At 40.2% G+C, this 26,135-nt stretch overlaps 1 protein-coding gene across 2 annotated transcripts in view; it reads left to right on the forward strand.

Annotated features, from left to right (window-relative positions):
* ppargc1b (peroxisome proliferator-activated receptor gamma, coactivator 1 beta) overlaps positions 1 to 26,135 on the forward strand; it is a 40,857-nt gene that overhangs the window by 11,756 nt on the left and 2,966 nt on the right. Inside the window, exons 2-7 of one of the 2 annotated variants that reach the window (XM_079631731.1) lie at positions 15,911 to 16,096; positions 17,684 to 17,878; positions 20,429 to 20,551; positions 23,180 to 24,092; positions 24,805 to 24,850; positions 25,248 to 25,312. In XM_079631731.1, the coding sequence (XP_079487857.1) occupies positions 15,911 to 16,096; positions 17,684 to 17,878; positions 20,429 to 20,551; positions 23,180 to 24,092; positions 24,805 to 24,850; positions 25,248 to 25,312 (1,528 nt within the window). The remainder of the gene's footprint in view (positions 1 to 15,910; positions 16,097 to 17,683; positions 17,879 to 20,428; positions 20,552 to 23,179; positions 24,093 to 24,804; positions 24,851 to 25,247; positions 25,313 to 26,135) is intronic. The other variant, XM_079631732.1, reaches the window with a different exon arrangement.

Below are 26,135 nucleotides of genomic sequence, written 5' to 3' on the forward strand. Positions count from 1 at the left end.
GAACAGGTGTTTCATAGCCCTTAGACTTTTGTCTGGCAGATTATATTTACATGTGTTATGGCTCCTTATAGCAGGATGTAATCTGGCGTGATTGAATTTGAAGGCGCGGATTGAGACAACAGATCAGGGAATTGGTTGTTTGTGGAAACTCAAAAGACCGTCCCCTTTGATCAGACAGCTGTGAAGTTCAAAGTACCCCTGCTCGTACGAAAGAGCACATGTGCTTTTGCACATGATTAGATAGCAGATGCATCGATAGAACATAAAGCTTATCATCAACATCTGATTTTCAAGCCCATTGACACAACATTTCTTAGATTGCACCTTGTCCTTTGAGGCTCTGGAGTTGTTGCTTTGAGAAACAAATGTTCTTTGTCTCTATTTGACTCAATCCAGCACTTATTCCTAAAATGGTACTGTGTGAACTCTAAAGTCGTATGCACAGCGACCACACAGATCAGTGACATTGCTGTTTCAACAACACTGTTTGACTGTATAAACAAGTTTTCGGCACTGATCTCTTCCCCTCAGGCATTTCCCCCTACTTTTAACACTAACCTAATAGATAGTTTGCTTTTGCAGACAGAAGTGTATTTTTTTACTAGATGAATGATTGTACTTAACCTTTAGCCTGTAGTAATGGTCTAAACGGATAAAAAAAAAAAACTATTTGAGTCATTTTGCACCTGTTCTGAGAGGATAACGGCACTGAAGAGGCCAGGTTAGGCAAAGACTAGTGTAATACGTAGCGCTTCTAACCCTGTGAACTGTCAGAGCTTAACCACTAAGCACTGGTTATCTCCTCATATTTGGTTAATCTTCCTTTACCACATCTATTTTGATTGATTCTTCTTGACCCTTTGCCCACTTTGCAAAGTAAGCCAAATAAGCATGCTTAAAGTCCATTCACTTTGTTTTTATACATTCATTGCATTGCATTCTATGCTGCGTTCACTTTGCTCCTCTGAAAATCCTCCTCGGTGGAAGTGTCGTCTGAGGTAAAGATGGGTTAGGCAGCCCTCCTCCCCTTCCCGTCCCCCAGGTGTCCGTGATGCTGTTAGCCTTAGGGAACGCATTTCTCTTTAATATAAAGCATCCAAATGTCAGCCACAGCCACTGAAAATAAACGAATACTGGTCGATCGCCATCGAGAATGGCACAACGGCCTCCTGAAACAGGCAGATTGTCAACCGTCGTGCTTCATTTCATCCGTTATCACTTAGATACAGACACTGCAAGCTGTGGCCAGGAATCATTGTGGCTGGGCTGGGCTGGGCTGGGAATCTTAGGGTTGTAACTCAAGTCGCAAGTGTGTAAATTATGTGTGAATTTGTTTACAAGTTGACCACATCCCCTGACCATTGAGGGTCTTAGGGCGAGCAGGCGGAGGGCTGTATTGTGGGCAGGTGGTGATTTACCAGGTTGAGATGATGAGTGCAGTACTAGCAGAGGTGAGTAATGACTTAGCGGCTCGTTGAAGATGTGTCACAGATTCATTCCTCAAGTTGTGTTTGGCTCCCAAGGACATCTCTGCTGATTGTGCTGGCAGAAGCCCAGCTAGACGTCGGCAAGTAGATGGGGGGCTTGTGTTTGAGGGCTTGTCATTTGAGCACACTTTCAATTGAAACTGTGCGCAGTTTCAAGCTCAAATGACACAACAGCACATTGTGATTCATGTTTGCGCCCAGCTAGCATTTAAATAAAGTAAAATAGTGAAAAGATTTACCATTGTTGTTGTTTATAGAAACTATGAGAAGTTCCCACACAATGTGTCTTTATATCATATGAATTGTGGTCAGTAATTACAGCTCCAGATAAAATTTAGTTTTTTAAATGCCAGGATCTGGTTTAAAAAATGCTAGGATCTTCTAAAATGGCAGTTACAGGTTGTGAAGGATTAACTATGAGTCTGCTATAGTGTGTGAGTGACAGGATTCATTGTGGTCAGGGGGTGTGAGTGTGGGCAGAGTCATAGCTTCTGTTGCGTGTCAGCGGACTAGACCTTGACAGGCATAAATAGCATGCGCTCAAGAGGAAAAAACAGCATCTGTTATGACCTCGCGGCATTCATTGAACATGGCAGCCGCTGGAATATATTGTACACAAAGTATTTAACACTGTTTTTTTACTTTAACTTTTAAATGATCTCATGACAAAGAAATTTCAAGTACTAAAAGAATAGTTAATGGAACCATGAAGAAACTAAAATCATTAAGAGGAATCTGAACTGGTTCCTATCCCTACTTTTGTGTCTTGTGTTACAGTCTGTGTTATCTGCATCATAAGCCTCAAAGCCAGCCTTGTATTGTTAGAAAAAAACTGCTGACTTGTTTCAGAATTATTGCTTCAGACTTTGAAGATATGGATACGATAGTGGCCAAAGGTCCCTAAGATAACATGAACAAGGGTTAGAAAGTGAAAGCAAATGAATGCTCTGTGCTAACAGTGCTGATTTTTGCAGTTTTATTAAAGGATGTCTTTAGATGACGGTTGACAGGGCCATCACTTAACTGACTGAGTGAATTACAGCTTGGGAAATGTTGAAGTAATGAAGATCACCAGTGGCTTTTTAAGGGAAGGGGTCGTATGGCTGCAAGGGGATAGCGGCAGGCCTCAGATGTCTGGAAGCGCACTTTGTTTAATTAAATGCGTCTATAATGAAATGACCATTCAGCATTACAACTGTGATGGGTGTTCAAACCAACACAGAGGATATCTTGAGTAATTTGATCATAGCTTAATGTTTTATGCAGTTCATATTTCTACATTTCAGTCATTTATGGTTACGATAATTACAGAGTCATTTGGTGCATTACCAGCTGCTCTAATGCATATTCTGGCCTTAAGTTCTGTTTTCTTCTGTTAAGGGCTATCCATGCACTCTCCATCCATTTCACTGTCCAATTAACATAATTTTTCGGGTGCAACAATGTGTTAATATTCATTAAGTGACTTCCAATGAAGTAATTGATAATCATGATTGAGGACGAGATTAAAGAATGGCATCAACAAGGGATTTGTTTTGGCTTATATCCAGAGAAACTGGAAGAGTGGAAGAGGAGATGACGTGTTTTATGAGATCCTCATAAAAGGAATCTGGGCCGTACAAGTGCAATAGGCCTTTGGAGAAGAGGATCACTTTCTCAAGGCATCTTACCAGACGGCAGAAGTACAGGTAATGCAGATCCAGCTGCCGCACGGCGGAGCACATAGCGTCCTTGCACTGAGTTTGCCCTCGTTGCTTTGCGAGCATCAGCAGAATTTCGGTAGGTGATGTCCCACTTTGGGCTAGGTGCCCAAAAGGGAATCTGGAGTCACCTCAGGCGACAGCTGTCTGTTAGACACAAGTGCCGCAGATAGCAGCTCACAGACAGCTGCTGTGGTGCAGAAGAGTGAATTGGATTGGAGATGTGGGGAAATAAGGAAAAGCGAGAGAGGAAGAGCAGTGAGCTGTGAAAGAACAAACGTGATGCACCTTGTAATGGTGCCGGGATATAGTGAAAGGCTTAAAAGTGGAGGAAAAAATTGTCCATTGAAAGCATCCAGCTTTTGCTTTGGCCTACTTGCTTCGTTGTTTGCTGATGCTCTGATTTCTGTTTCCTTTTAACATTTGCTCTTTTAGCAATTCCCTCTGCCCCTCACTCCCTTGTACTTCTGCCTCATGCAGCTCTCACTTCAGTCACGTGTACTGTACGTGGGTCGGCTAAGGACACAAGCGCCTCTAGCCTTTTTTTTACTCTCTTACATTGACACCAAAGCAGCTGAATCGAGGGGCCTGGTAAGATGCAACAGAACTGATCACTAAAGGAATTAATAAGTCCTTCTACAAATCAGTTGGTCAGATGGCAGTGAAAGGACTTGTACCCCTGTAGTCACTTCCTCCATCTGTGACTGAAAAGCTGCAGAGAAATGGCCCGGACCAGGTAGAATAGTGTTTCACTGAGTAGCATGTATTCAACAGCACTCAAATTATGTGAAGTGTGATCACTGCTCTGTGACAGCTAGGTATTTTTTGTTTGTTTTATAACCTGTGTGACATAACCTTTATTTTTCATGTAACAGGCCTTGCACTTTTATAACTACTTTATAAGGAATAGGTAGACTTTTTTTCATATGTAAAAGCCAATTCCGATGTCTGTTGTGAATTGAATGTTGAAGGACTGAATGGGTTGAGAATAATCACCTACAAGAACCATTGTGGATTTGTTTGTAAATCTGTTACCATGCTTGGCCTTGTCCCACTTCAGTTTCTCAGCAACAAGTTTAGGCATCAGTAGCTAAACACACCAAACCTTATTGAATTACTAAGAGACAATGAATGGGTCAGAGCATTTTGGCACGATGAGCAAATCTCGTAGTCAGTACCTCATCACACTACAACATGGCGAAGCCATCCAAACTGAAAAGCTACCAAGGAAGTTCAAAGACCACAGTCAAAGCCAATTAAAGGTTTTTTCTTTTACATTTGGTGGCCTTTGAGTGCTTGCTCCCTGACTTCACTGATGTAAGATCCTCAAAGATGAACAAGTTCCCTGTCTGTGTGTTTTTCATGTTTCTTATCACAGCAGCACAACAAAAGCTATGGAGGATTCTTGGGGAGAAAGTGAGGCCATGGATTACACAGTACAAACTAGCCTATGCTGATTTAAAGCTCTTTGTTTTCCATTTGAGAACCCAGCCTGAGATCAGCTGAGCATTAGGAGCTATTAAAGGCTTTTATTATGTGGCTCAAGTGGTGCACAATACATTGTAGATTGTGCTGTTTGAAATAAAACTTGTATTCAGTGCCTACTCTTCTAGTCTTTATTATTAATGTGTACTGCCAGAGGAGGAAATCACATTCATCTGATTCTACCAAAGGTGGACTTTAAGATGTGGTTGGTGGGGTTTTGGGCTTGAAGTCAGGTATTGTTACCCAAATAATGGAATCTTTCTCCTTTCCGTGCCAACAGATTTGGAGAGATCTGTTACTCATGTCATCCCAAGCTAGAGATCCTGATATTTGCACCTATAAGACCTGACCTTATCCAGGAGGAATGCTGAGACTAACACTGCAGGTTGTCAAGGGATATGGAGTACAAATCCGATGTACTCGCACTCACACTGAGGAAAGAGTGCAGGTGGCAGACCAGCAGTCTGGCTTCAGAATGAGACCTGGCAGCTTTTGATAGACTAACAAACACCTAAAGCATTTAGAACATGAATTAGAGACTAAGGAATTATAAAATTATACTCATTAACACAGTGTGTTGTTGATATGTCTACCCACGATTTGGGTCTCCTGATTTGAAACAAATCTGGTCAATAAAGGATCGAATTGGAAACAAGGAAGATAACATGAACTGCACAATGCCACACAAATGTCCCTAGAAATGTGTTGAGAAGGTTTGCCTTGGTGGGCTGCCAAAAGGGGAATTAATAACAATTTGTCAAAGGGAGCAATTTATTCGCTCGGAATTAGTGTGGCTTTGAACAGTCATGGTTGAGTGCACATAGTGTAAATGCATGAGGGGGCCTCAGACCTCAGACCTACTCACATAGCTGCTCTTCCAAATAATGAGTTTCAAGGAATGAAAGGAAACAATATTGATACACTTCATATACAGGACACACAATAAATAAAAATATATTTTCTCTGGTGTTTCCATCATAAGATGTTGGACACGTCATAGTATATTTTCAGGCTAATTTTAACCGTCACAAACATTCAATACCTGTTTAGAAATGTTTCCATAACTCTTGTCTTCAGGAAAGAAAACAATGAAAGAGATGAAATTGCTCCCCTGAACCTCTCCAGGCCAGAACTGTCAGAATTGTTATTCTGTGTAGTACAGTATAGGGTTTGGAAAGCTTTTGGGAAACCGATTAACCTTGGACCACCAAATGGCTGTGGATAGTAAAATTGCCAATACAGCTTGTAAGAATGTATCTAGAAACAGGAAGGAGCCAGTGGTATTTCTATGGTATGATTCCTAGCACTGCAGCCAATCTGTCACAACCTTGAGTCCCCCCTCTGTTTGGGGGTTGAGCATAGCACGTGTTATGCTGGTGTAATGTCCTTGACATGAAAGCTCCCTCACATTATCACAGGGAAACTGAAGTGGAAGAATCACCCCACCACAATTACCCTTAATAACCATAATACATAAAGTTTGAATGCAGCACCGCTAAACCTTTCCACCAGTTAAACACCTGCAATGATGTGAGCATCACTATTGGTTAGTTGGCATGTGGTAAGCTCTATTAATTTAGTTTTTTTTATAAACTATTTAATATTTGCTCAGATTCCGAGATGAGCAGCACGTAAAGGCCAGGAGACAACACACTTAGCTTACAATTCATGTCAGAACATCGCACAGTAACAAACTCTGCTTGCTGCTAAAGCAATGGCTTAAAGATGAGGGCTGGCAGATGGCTTTGCCTTCTGTTTGAGCATTAGGAATTCAGGGTGAGTCATCTTCCCGCTTCAGAGCTCACCCAGAAAGCCAGCGCAGAGATGTCCTGTGGACCACTCAATATTTGCCTGAAGACCACATGCAACAGTGCTGACTCACAAAGTCAGCGCCAGCTAAACTGCCTCATTGGATAGAAAAGTAAGAGCACACATGCAGTTGCCAGACAGGTTTTCTATGGATGATCTTTTCTCAAAGGTCACTTGTTGATGGCATGGCAGGTATATTTTGCCTTTCTACGGCAGGTGTAGCCAACCCTGCTGCTGGGATACCATCCTGAAGAGATTAGCTAATCAAGTTGTTCAGAATTACTTGGAAAATAATAAGCAGGTTTGTTGGAGCAGAGTTGGAACTGAAGTTTGCAGGAAGGTAGCCCTTGAGGGGCAAGTTTGGCTACCCCTTGTCTACGTCTTGTTTTGCAAACCTCCATCTCTTTCATATTTGAAGTCTAGGTGCAAAATAGTACCTTGTTTAGGCAGATGTTTGTACTGTACATTCACATTCTCTTCAAAACATGACTTTTTCACTTGAATCGCCAAAACATTTTTCCATCATATATAGCCTCAGAGAGTCAGAGGTCATACATTTTACTTCTAACTAGATCTGTTTTTTATTTTGTATCTCTTTTCTATATGACCACTCACATCAGGGCACTGCCGCATAGTTGTGTGTGCGACTTGAACAGTTGTCTGAGCACTGTCCTTTCAACCATTGAATGCAAGAAGCAAATGTCATCTCTGCATTTCGGTCTATTCTTGGATTTCAAAACAAACCCTGTGCTTGCTGAGTGACCCCCTAAAATAGAGATGGGAATATTATTTACCTTGATTTCTTGGCCAGTAGTGAGAGAAACTGGAGATCAAGATTAATAGCTATAGCCATGACATTCTGCACGACAGTGTTTTTAGCACCAATGCTCTTAGCCTTGTTCTTTTGTCCCCTTTGAATAACCACCATGCTGTGCTTAGCCTGGTGGAATTCAGGAACTAATGTTTAACTCTCTCGCCTTTTTTCACTTCGCTGCATTGGAACATTCTCCTTAGGGGCAGCTGGAGAGCAACCACTGGACCACAGCAGAGGAATTTTTTTCCCATATTTAGTCTTGGAGATGCACACTCAGTTATTGGTGCAGTCGAATGAAGAATCGGTGGTTCTAAATCTGAGGCAAAGACCTACAGCTGAGTGTCACTTACTATGAGCCATGGTTCTCTCCTTGACACTGCATGCAGGTTTATGTGCATGCTCTAAAATAGATACCAGGCATCTATATATAACTGCTATAAAGTGTTCTCAATCATGTCAAGGCACATGTTGCCTACATGGTTATGTGGAGGGACTGTTTACAGAGGACTTAGAGGTTTCGACTGGCCCCTAGTGGTGGTCATGAGCTCTTATTGTTTGACCCAGACTCATGACCTTCGCAACAGATGGAAACAAGGTACTTGTAATCCTATTATCCCAATCTCTCTGCAAAACACCAATCAATGCAACATGCATTATCTATTGTGTACGGTCACTGCAGAACTGCATGAAATGCTGCAGTAGTGTGTGCAATAAGGCTTTCCCACTGTGATTCCCAAATGGGGTTGGTGTTTTCTGGAGCAAACCTGTCTGGGAACACAGTGGAATATGAAACATGCACCATAGAGAACAATGCCAAGGACATCACAGCTTTAGGTTCCCGGCTTGCAGGGAATGGTCACTCTAGACGGCCCCTTATCCCTAACAGTGTCTTCTGCCCTCACGCTCAAACAGAGTGAGCAAAAAAAGCATTTTGATTTAATTACAGCCATGCACATCGACTAAGAGCTCAGACACTGACTGCTCCCAGTGAATTAGAAACAAGTTGGGTTGATGCCATCTTCCTCAGGCATCATGATCTGTCTGTGACCACCCAAGTCTGAAAAGACTTATTTTGCATCTAAGTCTCCCTGCATCTTTCTTCTTTTAACTTTCTCTCTCAGGTGTAATTGAACATATTCCCTTCATCCCGTCTGTGTCAGCTGGACAGATTGAACGCATTAGACACAATGAGAGCAGCTCTACCCGTAATCCAATGAGAGCGTTTTACTTATTTTACTTTCACATCTTTATCAAACTCAGCTGGTAATTTGTAGTCAAGGTGAGTCTGATATTTCTCTCTGGCTATTTAAATGACCTAAGATACTGCTGACTGGTTTCTGCCTGGAAACAGAGCTTGTATTGTCCTGCAGCCCCCCTCACCCACAGTCGTGACTGCAGGTAAACCCCAGTCTGAGGAGCGATGGACCCCCATTGTAGATAAGGAGGGGTTGCTCACCTTCAGTCTTGTGACAAAGTCTCTGCATTGCGTTACACAGTTGTGCAGGAAAATGTGACACCAGTCAACAACGTTATACAAGGCTCTGAAACCTGAGACTAGTGCTCTCATTGTGTCAGTGAAATGGATCCAGGTTGGAAGTAGAGGAGAGAATTGCTGACTACCTTTTGGATCTCGTGATGATTTCACTGGGTTTTTTTTTTTTTGGGGGGGGGGGGGGGGGGGGGGGGGGGTTTGTACTGCAGACATGCAATGACTTCTGATGCATGCGCTGGTGCCTATATTTACATCAGTGCTGGGTATGCTTTCATGTTTGCTGTGGTATGCATATTGAACTGTGGGTGACCTTGAGAGCTTTGGTTTCACAGTGACTGAATGTCAAATATTTAAGCTGGAGATCATGTCGCTATTAGCAGCCATAGTTGAGACAAGAATATTATGTGCATATATACAGTTTAATGTATACTTATTATATGTATATAATTCTATTACATGAACTGAGGCAGAGAGGTGAATTTTCAGGCATGTGTTGCAGTAGATTATCGGTACCAGAGTCTTTTTGATGGTATGTTATACATAGTTTTCATGTATGATATAAGCAAAACCTATAAAACTTACTTTTGCTTTTCAAGTTTTCTTACATTGTTACAAACAAGTAGGTATTTTGGATATAATTTTGGAATCTTGGCATTTTTTTTCCTTGATCCCTGCAGAAGAATCAATTCTGTGTTGTCTAGCTGTTTTTAAACACAATAACTGTGTGAGATGAACCCAAATCCAGCCAAATTATGCAGGTTTTCCTTAAGACCGTTTAGTCAACTTGGCATTTACTCATCTAGCCTAGTTGTTTTTATAAATATGTAGTTTTGCATATCCCTAATCTATTTATTTATTTCATAACTAGAGAAAAGATTCTTCCTTGGACACTGACAGACACTGAGACACAATGATGATCTGACATGATAAGAATAGCAAATTTCCTGAGCATAAGAGTAACTGCAAATTAATAACAGTTGCTGTGATTTTCTATTAAGTGCACAAGCATCCCTGTACCCCCTCCCCATGGTCGCCCACTCTCTGAGATGACTTAATGGAAGAACGAAAGCTGGCAGCAGCCTATCTTATTAGGATCGTCTTCTAACCAAAACAACTATTTTTAGAACAGTGGGCCTGGATGAATTAAACATCAGGGCTGATATCAAGGCAGAAAATGCCAATAAGTTATGAACTTATGGCCCCTTTACCAACAAGCAAATACATTCTTTTTCACCATTTCCCCACACACACATTATGCAATGTAGTGCTAAATGTAGTGCCATTTTCCAGTCATATGATTGGTTTGGTGCAGCATTATCAATATATGATAAATATCCCCCTATTATTCAACTAAAGTGCATTACACCTGAGGCCCTCACAGACAAAACTTTTTTTCTTGACTTACAGAGGTAACACTGATCTTGGCCAACTTTATAAACTGTGAGCCAGAGTGGCCTTATTAAATATTTCTGAAGAATAGATATTTTTGTACTGCAGCCAAAAATCCCACTTTCTTTTTTTCTTTTTTTTAATTAACCCTTGTGATGTTTGGCCTCCCTTCACTTCTAACTACGTTCCTTGATTATTACACCTCTTAATCTTGTTAAGGACTTACAAACATGCCTTTAGTGTCTATGGGTTATCAAGTGATGTCAGTTAAGAATAATCAGGTTGAAATAAGGACTGTCATGCCTTAGACATCACATGTGACAGGAATAACATATATATCTGTGATAAGTTCAGATGAAGAAAATAAAAAAGAAGGATCAAAGGATATAAACTTAATCCGATGCAAGACATCTTGACTACCATGAACCATTGCTTGAATAATTTACGAGGGAGTTATTTCAAACGAACCAGATGCATGTATCTATAGTAATGCTGGAACTGGGCTTGGACACGAAGCTTTAAAAGATTTAAGTCTATTTTTTCATTTCCCATGTGAATCCAAAGTCACAACTCAACTGGCAGTATATCAAAGTCCTGTCTCTAAGCACAGAATCCGCTTTCTAATCAGATCTCATTACTGTCCTACCTGGCTGAAGTGGGGTTGCGTTCGAGGGCACTAGCTCTCAGACATTCTGCATAATAGTGTCTCACTCGGACCAGTGCAATGTCCTTGGTTTGCACTTGATACCTGTCTCAGCCTAGAAGATATAGACTGAGTTTGACGGCTAATCTGAAAACAATTAAGTAGGATTAAAATTGGGCTCAATGGCTGTTAGGTTGCCTCTCAGAAAACTTCCAGTACACAGCCTCAGACTTGTCAAAGTTAATGTTGAAATGTATACAGCGAGTGTTGATGCAGACTTACTGCAGATGTCTCCAATGAAAGCGGGTGGTTAATATGTCTAAGCCAGTCATTAGAAGTTGAATATCTGATAAGACAGAAAGGAAATTTAGAAAATGTAGAATCTAAACGGCCATGAATCATCTAATACATTGACTCAATAAGGTTAAGGGTGATAACATGGTGAAATTGTGGTAAAATGAGGCATAGATTGATTTTTTGCAATTTTTGATTACATCGAGCAATGTCTCAACAGTTGATTGCGAAACTTAGACTATTGGAAGTCTTGAGAGACTGTGTGAGGAAATTTACTACATGGGAATTGTTAGCAAAGGTCTGAAGGATGAATGGGTTCAATAATCACTATATTTAAAGGGCTAGGCTGGTTTCAGAACAGACAAGATAAAGGTGGCCTGCTGGGATAGCAAGGTTGTGTGCGCTGCAGACAGTTAATTCCTAGAGGGATAGAAGAGAAAGGTTACTGCCAAACCTGAGACTTGGCCAATGAGGTGTCATGAATCTGTCTTTTATCGGTCTCATTCAACTGTACACGAGTGGCCCAGATCTTCCTTTAACTGCCCTACTTCTATCGGTCCGCTTTTAATTTGGGTTTGCAGTAAAGGCCTTGGCGGAAATCTCCTCTAAAGACTATATGCAAAGAGCTAATTTAATCGCTTCGGTTTCAGTTTAGCCACCAATTTGGGGTTTAGGAGAGTTGCGGTTTGATGACCAAAGGTCAAACAGTAAGTGAGGATGTACAGGTCGACAAGATGTATTGTGCACTTCGGGAACCCGTTGCTTCTGGAGAAATGGTGCTACAAAATCCTTCCTGTTTGAGGCTGGCTAGCTACTACACCCAAGTTTTCTATGGATTGAGTCGTGAGGGAATCCATTTAACAGCCCAGGCTGGATGTGTCTCAAAGGGCTGCATGTGTGCATGTCTGTGTCTTTGTTTCTGGGGAGGGAGGCTTAGGAGAGAGCCACTAGTTCCATCTGCGTTTGGCATGGGCAGCATTTAAAGCCTGGCCCGTCACAAGCAGCTTGTGTAAGAGCCAGTCATGAGACTGAGGATAACAGCTATATATAACACATCTTAGATAGGAGTAGGCTCAGAGGGGACAGGGCACCCAGATAAGAGCCTATTAGCTCGTAAATGCAAGGATTGAATGAGTAACCTGCAGCTTTACTACAATAGCGGTGTAACTGAATTGCGCTCGGATCAATCAGCCAATCAATCGGTCTATCTATAAATCCATAACAGAAATCCCAGATAACCCATTCTGTCTTAGATGCTGCATTTGATCGCCCTGCAGTTGGAAATGACAAACAATGTAAAGGTCACACTTTGTGTCTTTTCTCTTTTTTTTTTGCATACTTTGCCTCTAATTATCCTTAAATGTATTCATAAAATTCCCCAGATACCTTGAAAAGATGCCCAGGGACGACAGTACACTGTCAACAGAGGGTCAGCCTTGTATGGTTGTGTTTGAGGATCAAGTACTCCTGCACCTCATGGCTAGAGTTTTCGTAACATGCAGGGGGATGCTGTAAACCTATATGCTGTTACGTGCTTGTTTTTGAGTTATCTTGGTGTGCCCTTGGACTAGGGCTTACTATGCATATTCTTATACGTCAGATATGTACGTAAATCACCCCTCGCTGCCTGATTTTTATGTGTAATGACCTTTCTTGTTATGAGATTCATGGAACAGTTATATTTTTTTAAAGGAGAGTGAATAGAAAGGTCATTCTTGACTACACAGATCACTGATTAGTCCTTATCGCTTTTGCCTTGAGTAGGTCAGCTACGCTCATTAACTTTTGCTCATTTAATAGCATCAGTCCAGCACTAGCTGGTAGGACTTTTTTTTGTGCATTGGAAATGTGACTGCATTTTGTCGCCTCATAATAGCATGATCATGCTGTTAATGGGGTGAACCGGAGGTTTTATCAGCGTGTGAGTTATGCAGACGATTCCAGCACGTGTGAACAGCACCTCTGCTGCTCTTTTTCATGGAACGTGTGCATCCGATAAGAACATATGCTGCTTCTCTGGAACATCAGCATGGAGCCTTTCTGTTTGCATTTGCATAGGGATCGGTGATATGACCCAGATTTTTATGGTATAAATATATATCACAATATGTGTAATTTTATATCACTGTAACACATGTTGTTTGCATACTTGAAATTGATATAAATGTATATATGGATAAACCGACAGTGTATCCGGAATAGCAAAGTCACTTCTACTGTTTTGTGGTATATACCATCATACCGCCCTACCATTGCAGCATTCACACTCGCGCTTGTGACCTTAAACCTTCAGAGCCCAAGGAGATTTTTATTGATTGATATTGAGACTCTCCATAACACAGAAAAAGAGAGCAAGAGAGAATAAAAAGGTTGGGGAAAAAAAGATTGATTAGCTGGAGCTCTCGTGCTCCTGGGGAGGGGGTCTCAAAGGACGGAGATGAGTCAGTGGCATGTGAGGGGGATGCGAAGAGAGTGCTAAGTGTGTGTGTTTGCATGTTCTGTGTGTGTGTGTGTGTGTGTGTGTGTGTGTGTGTGTGTGTTGGATGATGAGCGAACACCTTCATTACACTTGCATTCGTGCACATGCACAACACCTTCAGGGCATCTCAAGTAGTCCCTTTAAAATGCTGCAAGTAGGAATGGATTTCCTGTTTAATTTTTCACATTTGCAGAAGCCTTACTACTGTGATTCCTTTTGACATTGATGTAAACATGCATTAATTTTATAACCACATCTCACTGTATTATTAGAGACAGACAAATAATAGGCTTGACGATATTCAAACTCTTCTGCTAATCAGTTTTTTCTAATTAAAATAAATTAAAATAAATTTGTGACCATTCACATAGCAAAACAACTTATAATGTAATATTATTATAATTATTATTATACACTACCATTGAAAAGTTTGTGCTCAGACAGTTTTTTTTGTAAAAAATGTATACTTTTGTTCAACAAGGACACATTAAATTGATTAAAAGTGAAGGTAAAGACATTTATAATATTACAAAAGAAATATATTTCAAATAAATGCTGTTCATTTGAACTTTGTTCATCAGAGAATCCTAAAAAAAAAATGTGTCGAGGTTTCCACAAAATTATCATAGTTATATTATAAACAGAAAACAGTTATTTTAAATTGTAATAATATTTCACATTATTACTGTTTTTAATGTATTTTTTATCAAATAAATGCGGCTTTGGTAATCATAATGTTTCAAAACTCTTACCAACCCCAAAAATTGGAACGGTAGTCTAAAATATATGAATGACTAATTAATTGAATAAAAATGCTATTAAAAAAAAAAAAGATTAAAATCAATATCATTATAAATCACTTAAACTCATAAATGGTACAGTAGGTGAATGTATTGGCATCATTCTCCCTCATTGTTTTCAACACCAGATTTCATCTGAAGAATTTTTCAACAATAGCTTAGTGTAAAGCAGATTAAAATGCTGCAGATATAATAAGATTGGGCTAAAACAGTGCAGAGGTATGGGCTACAGTATGTGACCTCATTTCATCAGAGCTCAGCAGCTGGTAATACAGTAGGTGCTTTAGAGACTCTGTAGAAAATCTTAGCTGTATGATTCCATGTGATTTGCTGCATTTTAAAACAGCGTTTTGGTGAACAGACATAAATGGCACCCGCTTGACCAGGCCTGTGTAAGTGTAAGAAAATAAAGGGAACTGAATAAGTGCAATCATCAGCTCTGTGAAACAGAGAGGGGAGAAATTGTGCAAGCAGTCATCAAAAATGCATCGCAGCGGCCCTGTAGAATATTCATGCTACGGCCTCTTGTAAACCGAGGCAGCATCACACCAGGTGTCCTCCAGGTATCCTCTCTACAAACAGACAGGAACTAGCCAAATGATCCGAGTGCAAAATGCAAAGCTCCATCGCTCACATGGAGATATTAAGGCATGTGTGGTTTTCTGCGGTACCCCTGGGGTTTAGACCACTTCCCTTCTCACAGTACTTATTGACACAGACACACACGCACATATTTTTTTTTATCTTTCTCCCTCTCTCTCACACACACACATTTTATCTCTCTTCACACATTTTATGAATGTGCAAAACTGCTTAAAATCAACTAGCCTGTAAGTTGCCTGAACAATTAGTCAACTAATCTGTTTTAAAGAAGCCCTATTTTTAATCTGGTTTGGGTTCACCTGACCCCAATCAGATGCATGTTCAAAAGCGGTTTGACGGAGTGCAGCATCATGGAACAGAAAGCAGGGGTCTTGAGAAAAGTGATTTCTAAACTATTTTTAGCATTAAAACACTCTGGCTATAGCAGCGCTGTCTAAAAAGCACAACTCCTCCGAGAAGGTTTTACCGTGAACACTGTCTAACAGCTAAAGTCAGCTGGTTAAATAAAGCACAGCCACTCTAAAAAATAAATAAAAAACAGCACTAGTGTGGTGTTGGGTGACTAGTCTACCATTGTGACTTATTCCTAACGTATGCACATTTGAAACGTATATCTTAGCAGTTCCCTCTCACAGCAAACCCCAAAAACCCATAGCTGTGGTTTTTAATTCAAGGATGTGCAACCATTGTTAAATCCAGGGTCAGCTTTTCGTCGTCTTTCAACTCTTAGTTCATTAGCCTTAATAAAGTTGTGCTGAAGGTTAGTACTAATTCAGATGACTGTTACGAGCTCAGGATCTCCAGTCACGGCATGTCTATTGATTTCCCAGCGTTTACAGCGGAGTGCATTCTTTTCAGATGTCCTCTGATGTTGGCCTTTTGACCTATCATTTTTTTCATTTTTTTCATTCTCAGTATGGGGAAGAGGAGGTCTGCTCAGACCGCCTTGATGCTGACTTCCCTGACTTTGACCTCTCGCAGCTGGACGCCAGTGATTTTGACTCAGTGAACTGCCTCAGTGAGCTGCATTGGTGCAACGAGCACTCGGATCACTCCCCTGCATCCATACAGTACAGTGCTGGAGACCCAGAGCTATTTGAGGTGGGAACCATCATCTGTACTTCCTTTATTGAGCACGTATAGATTGTTCTGATAAGTCGTAAAGCAGCACTATTACTATTGCTTATACATAAAGTTAGGGGATATTAAAAATCTACTTCGCTCAATGTATTTTTGCCCTCTGATTGGTTGTTTTTAGATGGACAATAATCATGGCAGTCCTCAGTCCCCTGTCCCAAATGGTGCACTTGATTTTGCAGTCTCATGGCGTTTGTGTGTCCACTACCCAACAAACGACTCAGAATTTCAAGTTTGGGCTTGAAAAGTTGAGGGTGCAATTTGGGAAAGATTATTGGGGAAAACATTAGTCTTTAAGGTTTAATTCACCCCAAAATTAAATGTTAAAAATCATTTACCTTCATGTTGTTCCAAACCGATAAGACTATTTTTGATATTTTCTCATAATTTTTGTCCTTCAATTGAAAGTCCACACAACCAAAAACGTTCATGCTTCAAAAAGTTCAAAAATACATCGGTCAAGTAATCCATATGATTTGAGAGGTTTAATCCAAGGTTTCAGAAGAGACACGGTTGCTTTATTGAACAGATTTATTTATTTCAATGTATTCACATATAAACATTGATATGTACATACATAGATCACATACAGTAAATGGAAGCTCAACCCGCACATCCTGATTTTGCCGAGTTAATATATGTTTTTGATCCTGGAACAACATTCTTGTCTGAAAATCTAATCCCAACAATATCCCTACCCCTAATCCTAACCCTACCCATAAATTATCCCTAAAATCAGGGAAACTATATGTGAATAACTCTGATGTAGAAGCACCAAACACTGATTGTTGACATTGACTTAAACTGTAAACTTGTCCCTCAAATCTGATTGGTTGATTAGAATGTTCTTCCAGGACCAACAAAGATGTTGATCCAGGAACAATTTGCACTTGGTGAAATCAGGTTCCGCCTTGCTTGACACAAGAACAAACCTCATTTCTTCTCAGGCGTCAAGCAAGCAGGTTTGAGCTTCTGTTTACCATATATGTACAGTATGTGTGCTCATCAATGTTTATATGTGAATAAAAGCCTTTTACTTTTACGATGCCTTTATGTACTTTTTGATACGTGAAAATTGTTTCCGTAGAACTTCAATCGATGGAAAAAATTATTAGAGTATATTTAAAAGATCTTCATTTGTGTTTTGAAGATGAAGGATGAGTAAATGATATATATATATATATTTTTGGCGAATTCATCCCCTAAAGCCTAGCTTAGTAAACCTTTTACTGAATGACAATGTTGTAAGATTAAAATATCACTGCTAGCCACATACCCACAGCATAGTGGTTAGTGCATATATACATTGTGATGATATTTTGAACAATGATGCTCATGTGAGAGTTGCAGGTTTGAGTCTTGCCTGCAACATTTTCAAATCCTGATTTCCCCTCTTTTATGAATAACCTCTGTCATTCTTCACTTTTTCTGTCTTATACATAGTAGGTATAAATAAAAAATATACTAGACATATGCAAGTTGTGTACATGCAGGTTCTCCTGATCTTTGCGTTGCAGAGCATTTGCCTTCATTTCTTTCTTGTTATTTCAGGAAGAAAATGCGGCACTGCTCGCTGCCCTCACAGACAGCCTGGACGGCATTGTTGAGGATGGAGTCGGGGGTCTGTCTGTGTTCCCTTCCCTAGGGGACGACCCTGAGGAGGGCGAGGAGGAGGAAGATGATCTCTCTTTGGACAGTGAGCCCTTCCCTGGCTCGCTGAGCCCAGAGACGGAAGAACCATCTCTAGTAAGAACCCTTCCTTCCTGTTTAAGGTGGATTTGGATGGGCCTCTGACTACCCCACAGCATGGGTATGATAGGCAACACAGGTCTGAATTTTTCTCATTTTGGGCTTTTTGTTTCTTTTTAAGCAACCAATCTAACAAAGAATCCTCTTCACAGGCAGGGATGAGGAACATGGACACAGTTTATATGGACTTTTTGGCTTTGACTTTTTTCTGTCCTTTCATTTTCCCACACATCCCACTCCTCTTATCTTCCTCTCAGCCTTTTAAGAAAGTACTGTGGTGGTATCAGGTGGCAATAACATGGATACCTGGCAACATATGTTATATATATACATTGATAATAACAAGAAATGCTTCTTCAGCTCCAAATCAGCATATTAAAATGATTTCTGTAGGATCATGTGACACTGAAGACTAGAGTAATGAGTGGTTCTTATTTCACAATATCACTGTTTTTGATAACATTTTTGATAAAAAATTGCAGTCTTGGTGAGCATAAGAGAGTTCTTTCAAAAACAGTTAACTTTTGAACTATAGTGTACTTCAACAAATCTCATGACATTACCATCATGATAGTGTCCAAAAACATGGCAATACCATGGTACTTTTTTAGGGGAATGCTTATGTCTACTTCCCAGATCTCTTAATCCTTCAGGAGACAAAATGGACTTCTACAGCAGCACTCTTTCATCCCTTTTCCCACCTTTTGTGAGAGGACCCTACTCTCTCTTGCTCATCTCTTTCTTTAGACGCCACTTCCTGGAATAAGATGCTGTGTTGTTATCTGTTCGTCTCAGCTCAAAAACCCCAGCAATTGAATCTTTGTACGTTGTGAAACCAGTTATAACAGTTATTACCCGTTTGACTGCTTTTCTTTTCCCCTCCTTTTTTCACTGCCTTTTCCTGTAATGCTGAACAATTGGTTGGCATGGCCTGTATTGTAATGTAGCTTTTTTTCCAGTTTGTCATGTGTGTTTTGTGATTTTTACCATAGAGATTGGTAGTACTTACAGTAATGACTGTCTTACATTTCACTCAATACCTTTCACAATTCACATTGTTCTAGGACCACATTGTTTGGTTTCCATGAAAGAGCACCATCTTATTACTGAGAGGACCAAATTATATAAGAGATGTCTGAAGGAGGGACAAATTATTCCTAAATTGAGGGAAATTATGTGTATTTATCTGGGAATAAGACTAGTACTTTTATGGTGCCACTAGGACAAAACATTACCAGTAGTCTAATACAACCTGCTGCTTAAAAGTTTGATTTAATCGCGAGTACACATAATATAATAAGTAATATGCTGAAAATTCAGCTTCGTCATCACAGAAATAAATTACTTTTTAAAATATATTAAAATAGAAAACAGTGCGGTATTACTGTTGTTAATGTGTTTTTGATCACATAAATGCAACCTTGGTGAGCTTAAGAGACATATGAACATTTGAAACGTAAATCTTAGCAGTTCCCTCTCTCGGCAAACCCAAAAAACCCATAGCTGTGGTTTTTAATTCAAGGATGTGCAACCATTGTTAAATCCAGGGTCAGCTTTTCGACTTCTTTCAACTCTCAGTTCATTAGTCGTTATGAATAAGATTAAAAATCTTACCGACCCCAAACCTTTTAACAGTAGTGTATACAAAAAATTATTATCATTAAACCAAGAGGTATTGTTATAGTTATTTTATGTAAACGTTTGTATTACAACAAGGTTCAATTTGTTAACATTAGTTACAGTTTACCGGTAGTTACAAAATATTGTAAAGTTCCTGTCAGTTATTTAGTCTTTTTGCAACCTTTTTAAAAACACTTTTGATTCTAGCATCCTTATTAAAAATGCCTGAAGTCTAAAAAAAATTGATTTCCATGTAAGATGATTCAGTAACAATGGAATTCTTCCAGTATAGTTTAGCTTCCTCCTTAAGTCTTAAAGTTTAGTCCGGGTATTAGTGTATCTTACCCAAGAGCTGAGAGCCCCCTCTGCTGGCAATGGTCACAGTTACACCTCAACCCCTAAATGAGGCCAGACTGTGTGCGAAACAAGGGGTGCATTGAAGCACCAGGGACAGGGACAGTGGAGCACATGTATTCATGGCATAGATGGCCATTGCATGCCAAAACAGTTTGGTACACAGAAGCTGAAACCCTCAGCGCCCCTTCAGTTTCCTCAATGGACACTGAGAGCCATGGACAGACCTGCCAAGTTGGCACATTAACAATCGCTTAAGGGACTAAACAACACAGTGCTGCTGCTTCTTACTTTGCTTTCTCTGGTTGCGCTGGTCATTTAGGACTGGCAGACTTCCATTTCAGATTTTCTTGAATATCCAGTAACTGTCTTGTTCTCTCAGTGGCTAGAGCTCAGAACTGCTTTAAACATTATACAGGAGCTTTTGGGTGTTGTGTTTGAGAACTGAAAGACAAAATGCAAACCTTTTTTTGATAAGCAGACATCAGAGATTGATTCGGTTTGTACTATCTGTGTTTTAAATGCATCGTGTGCCATCAAATTTTAATCCCTCACCTCTCATTCCCTCCACAGCTAAAAAAGCTCCTGTTGTCGCCCCCTAATGTGCCTGCGGGCCTCGAGTCGCACAAAGACGGCAGCGTGCATCGCCATAGCAGCAGGAACCAGCACGTCAAGCCCGTGAGGCCCGTGCTGAAGGTGAGAGGAAGTTACAGCCACTGTGATTGCAGGATAAACTCAAAAACATGTGGAGAAAACAAAAGACTTCACATAATAGGAAAAAGAGTTAACTACCTCAGTGTAAGCGCGCATACCATTCACTACCTGTTTACGCTGCGGCGTATTCTCACCGCAATGCTAATGCCTAATTAGCTTATGCCAGCCTTTAGAAACCACTCTGAGGATTTGCGCTTCAAAGTTCTAAAGCCTGTGAAGCCTGTGGTTCCTCATTCGCTCCCTACGCTTTGGCACATTGCACCATGGCTAAGGCCGCTGTCGCATTAGAGTTGAGTGCAGCCATCTGTCATGCCAAAGCCACAGCCTAAAGGGCAATGTTCACTGAGTTTGAGATTACTTAAAAAGAAACAGGCATAGTTCCTCAGATACCAAGAGAATATCTCAAAACCAGCCTCGGCACATTTGTCACAGTAACCTTAGAGCAGAATACACTCTGAAATAGCCTCTAGGGGGTTCAGCTGCCCTGCGTAGCTCGCATGTTTTGTCATTTCGTAAGGGTGTTACAAAAGACAGCTCGTTACATTCCACATAGATGACTATAATGGTTTCGATTTATTACTTCTGTCATTATAATGCTAAAACTGTTTTGGCACATGTGGTTTGTTCTATTTGATGACAGTAAAATTGTGTAAATGTGTAAAACTAATTTAAATCTGATTGGATTTCTGTAAAATCTGATTGAGGCCAATTTGTTGTTGTGGTCAAAAGTATTAGCAGTGATATAATCATTTTTTTTTTTTCAAAGTTTGCCACTTCAGTATTTGTAAAACATTTGGCAAACACATTCAATATATGCAGAGAGTCAATATTTACAGTGTTGACCCTTCATAACCTCTGCAATTCGCCCTGGCTTGCTGGATAACTGCTTCCAAGGCAAAGCCTGACTTGTAGCGATCCATTCTTGCCTTATTGTTCTTTGAAGTTGATCACAATTTGTAAGCTTCTGCTTTTCCACTCGCCTTTTGAGGATTGACCTCAGCTCCTCAATGGGATTAAGATCCGGGGCCACAGATCCAAAATTTCAATGTAATAATCTCCGTGTCACTTCATTGTCTTGTGACATGGTGCTCCATCATGCTGGAAAATGCATGGATCCTCACCAAATTGCTCCTAGGTCGTTGGGAGAAGTGCAGGACGTTTTGATACAATAATTCACGGCAGTGTTTTGGGGCAGAATTGTGAGACAGCCACTACCTTGGATGAAAAGCAACCCCACATTTGGATGGTCTCAGGATGCATCACTGTTGGCACGACACAGGGCTTATGGTAGTGTTCACCTTTTCTTCTCCAGACAATCAATTTTACAGATGTCCCAAACAGTTGGAAGGGGGGCTTCATCAGAAAATAACTTTGCACCAGTCATCTGCTGTCCAATCCTTGTACTTTCTTCTGAATTTTAAGTCTGTCCTTGATGTTTTTCTTGGAAAGATATGGCTTCTTTGCTGCCCTTCTGTACACTAGGCCATTGTCCAAAAGTTTTCTGCTCACTGTGCGTGCAGATGCACTCACACCCTTCTGCTGCCAATATTGAGCAAGCTATGCTCTGGTGGTGACACGGTTTCATAGCCGACTCCTGAGGAGGAGATAGTCCTGGCGCTTGCTGGACACTCTGGGATGTCCTGAAGCCTTCTTCACTGCAGTTGAGCCTCTCTCCTTGAAGTTCTTGATGATCTGGTAAATGGTTCTTTCAGGTGCAATATTCTTTGCAGCAATTTCCTTGTATGTGAGGCCATTTTGATGCAACGCGATGATGGTTGCACATATTTCTTTGGAGGTAACCATTGCTTACACAATAACGCAATGATTGGAAGCACTTCTTACCTCCTATACCAGTTATACCAGTCTGCTCTTATAATCCAGTCAAAATAATAGTGATTTCAACTGACTAGTACTTGTTCACACTTTCCCATGTGCTGATAATCTGATTAGTGAAATTATGTTAGCTAATAATTTTGTGTGAGGGCCAAAAAACGGTATATTCTATCCCCTAACGCTACCCTTAAACCTAACCATCACAGAAAACTTTCAGCATTTTTACATTTTCAAAAAACATCACTTAGTATGATTTATAAGCTGTTTTCCTCATGGGGACCAACAAATGTCCCCATAAGGAAAGGATTTCAGATATTGCCATCTATGTGGGGATAATGTAGGGTGTACCTGAACCACACACGCACACAAAATAAAATATAAAAAATATAAATAGTACACAATTATAATGTATGTACTCAATCATTACTCCAGTCTTCAGTGTCACATGATCCTTCAGAAATCATTCTTATATGATGATTTGCTGCTTAAGAAACATTTATTATTATCCGTGTTGTGCTGCTTAATATTTTTGTGGAAACCGTGATACATTTTTCCAGGATTCTTCGATTAATAGAACGTTCAAAAGACCAGAATGTATTTGAAATATTTTTTTTATAAGATGTAATCCACCATTCTGCATCACGCACTGAAAAACAGAATCTCTCAAGCTTAGTAAAATCCTGTAATGGACAGCCTGTTGAGGCTCATTGCTTGATTACATTTCTATTGTATTTAATATCAAAAGGGTAAACTAAATGTCGTCTCCTCCCTCCACAGAAGGACAAATCAAGCACACAGGAGCGTAAGCCACGACCAGTGAGGCCCACCGGCCGTCTTTGCACTGAACTCCACCGCCACCTCACCACCGCACGGGAGGCCGAGGACACAGAGGAAGAGGAAGAGGAGGATGAAGAGGACAGTGACTCGGAGGAGGAAGAGGAGGAGTCATCCAGCAGCGAGAGTGAGAGCATGGTGTGCATTGAGCCAGCAAAGCCCCAGTTCTCCTCAGAGAAAGAACTGCACTCAGTAGTGGAGCTCATCAAATACATGCACACGTACTGCCTGCCGATACGCAAACAGGCCAGCTGGGATCGCAAAGAGCGTGAGGCTTTGGCACGAAAGACCAAGCCTGAGAGCTCGCAGGTCCCACGTGGCCTTCCTCAAAGCTCTCAGAGACCGGCTCCCCAGACCAGCAGTGGGACCAGGCCGAGGGTCCCCTTCACTCGCCGCAGGGAAACCAAAGCCCACTCCCTGCTCAAGGAGATGCTAGAGGCAGTCAGTTCCTTTGACGTAAGCAAGCCTTACAGAATGCACAGCCCCCCTTATATCCACTGCAGAGGGGCTGCGACTCGGCCCGGCGCTGACGTTTCTTCCTCCCCTGCACGTCAGCCCAAAGCTGAAGCTAAAGACTCAGACTGTGAGTGCTCGCATAAGGCCGCAAAACGCCCCAAAAGCCCAGAGCCAGAGGAAGGCTCCTTTTCAGTCAGGCGTTCTCGCCGGCTAGCCTCCTTCCCCAGCCGATTCGCTAAGAAAGTCCGTGAGAACTGTGGGCGGTTGGAGTCTATTGCTGGGCAATCCAGGGAAGAGGAGAACGTGGTCAAACATCCTCCCACTGAGCCTCCTTCTGATAGCAGCCAGAAGACCAACTCCCACAAGGCTTCTGAAGGCCATTACCCATCCAGCAGGGACGGTAAGACATTACACAGTAGTCACCTTCATACATACATGGAGAAAATGTTGCACGTTCACTCCTTAAACTATAGTTTCGCATGAAAAGACACTTTTTTTTTTTGTCTCTGAATCTGTTAATTAATTTAAAAAAGCATTATTCATTATGAACATGTTTTTAGTTGCTGAATTAAAATGTAATAAAATATCAATTAAAATGTTAATTGATATTTTATTACATAAGATTAATCTGTCTTGAGAATGAAATTTAAAAAGAAATGGCTGAGAAAATAAAATAATAAAATATATGTAATTATTAAAATATTAATATTTAGAAAACTTTTGTCCACACTGTCAGTGTGGTGTAGCGTGCAGGAATTAAAATGTTGTTGTCACATGCAAGAAAAATGATAAAATAAGATAATATAAAATATATGAAAAATGAAATACACACACACATGTATATGTATATAATAAATAAATAATAATAGATAATGAATAGGTTAGTTAGGTCAATAAAACACCCCCAAAACATTGATATGTTTAAAATGTTTGAAAAGAAAATGGTATGTTTTTTTCTTTATCCTTTTAAATTCCTCAAAGAATGATTTCAGAAACCAAACGCTTATCTGAAGAACCATTAAACATGTTTTTAATCTTCAGAGAGCCAGCTCAGGTACTCTACTGTGTGTGCTGATCTCTAACAATGACACTGTCTGTTGTTCTGATTGTAGAGAAACGGTCCTGCCTCTGTCTGCCGCTGGCGTCCAAATCCAATGGGTATGTGTTCCATTCATATCTAATCTATTCTAGAGTCCTGGAACACTTCCAGGCCTGAAGTTTAAGACCACCATTGGACTCCGTCCATCTTTAAAATTGCCTAGAGGAGGCTTGTAGAGTCGCTGTTTTTACGTAACAAAACACTGTCTCTCACAGTAAAACTTTTATATACATAGCCCCGAGGTTCTTCTACCAATTACAGTCATTTGTTGTTTTATGCATATACATAGCTCAGACGTGATGTGGAGTAAAACAACCCAGATCAATCAAACCCTGCTACAAATAGAAAACTCTAAAGCAGTAAATCTGATGCATTGTGTTGTTGAGACTCTACCCCTTTTCTTGTCCATGTAAGTTTAATAGATTCCATATTCTCTCTCCATATTTTCCTGATCAGAGACACGCAGTATGCCAACAAGCCCTTTGAGCAGACTCTCTGTGTGGAATTGTGTGGCACAGCAGGTAATATTACGCACTTAGTCAGGGGTATTTTTATAAGTGTGCCATTTTTGGCGTTGTGTGAGCAATTAGCACTTGATTCACCTCATATGTTCTCACGCATGCTAGTAGCTTGCCAGTATTTGCTCAGGATTTAGAATGTAGGTAATGACGTTTGTAGATTAGGCTAGTGTATGTCTAAATTAACTGAATGGTAAAGGGCTTAGTGCTATTACTGAACCCTGTCAAATCAAATGTTCAAGTCTGTACCATCTACATAGCAAATAATGAGCTACCTTTCAAAACTTTGGGGTCAGTAGGATTTTTTTAAAAATGTTTTGGTACATTGCTTACCAAGGCTGCATTTATTTGATCAAAAACACAGTGACATTGTGAAATATTATTTCAATTTAAAATAACTGTTTTCTAATTGAATATATTTAAAAAAGTAATTTATTCCTGTGATGGCAAAGCTGAATTTTCAGCATCATTACTCTAGTCTTCAGTGTCACGTGGTCCTTCAGAAATCATTTTAATATGCTGATTTGCTGCTATTAATGTTGAAAACAGTCATGCTGGTTAATATTTTTGTGGAAACCGTGATACAAATTTTTTTTCAGGATTCTTTGATGAATAGAAAGTTCAAAATAACAGCATTTATTTGAAATAGAAATCATTTTTAACATTAAAAATATCTTCGCTGTAAATTTAGATAAATTCAATGTGTCTTTGCTGAATACAAGTTTTAAATTATTTTAAAAAATGGTACTGACTCCAAACTTTTAAAATTTTATATACATTGCTGAACTTTGTTTTAGAGGCTTGTATGAGCAGTAGCAATGGTGAT

The sequence above is a fragment of the Phoxinus phoxinus genome, assembly GCF_949152265.1.
Source record: "Phoxinus phoxinus genome assembly, chromosome: 12".
NCBI classification, from domain to species: domain Eukaryota; kingdom Metazoa; phylum Chordata; class Actinopteri; order Cypriniformes; family Leuciscidae; genus Phoxinus; species Phoxinus phoxinus.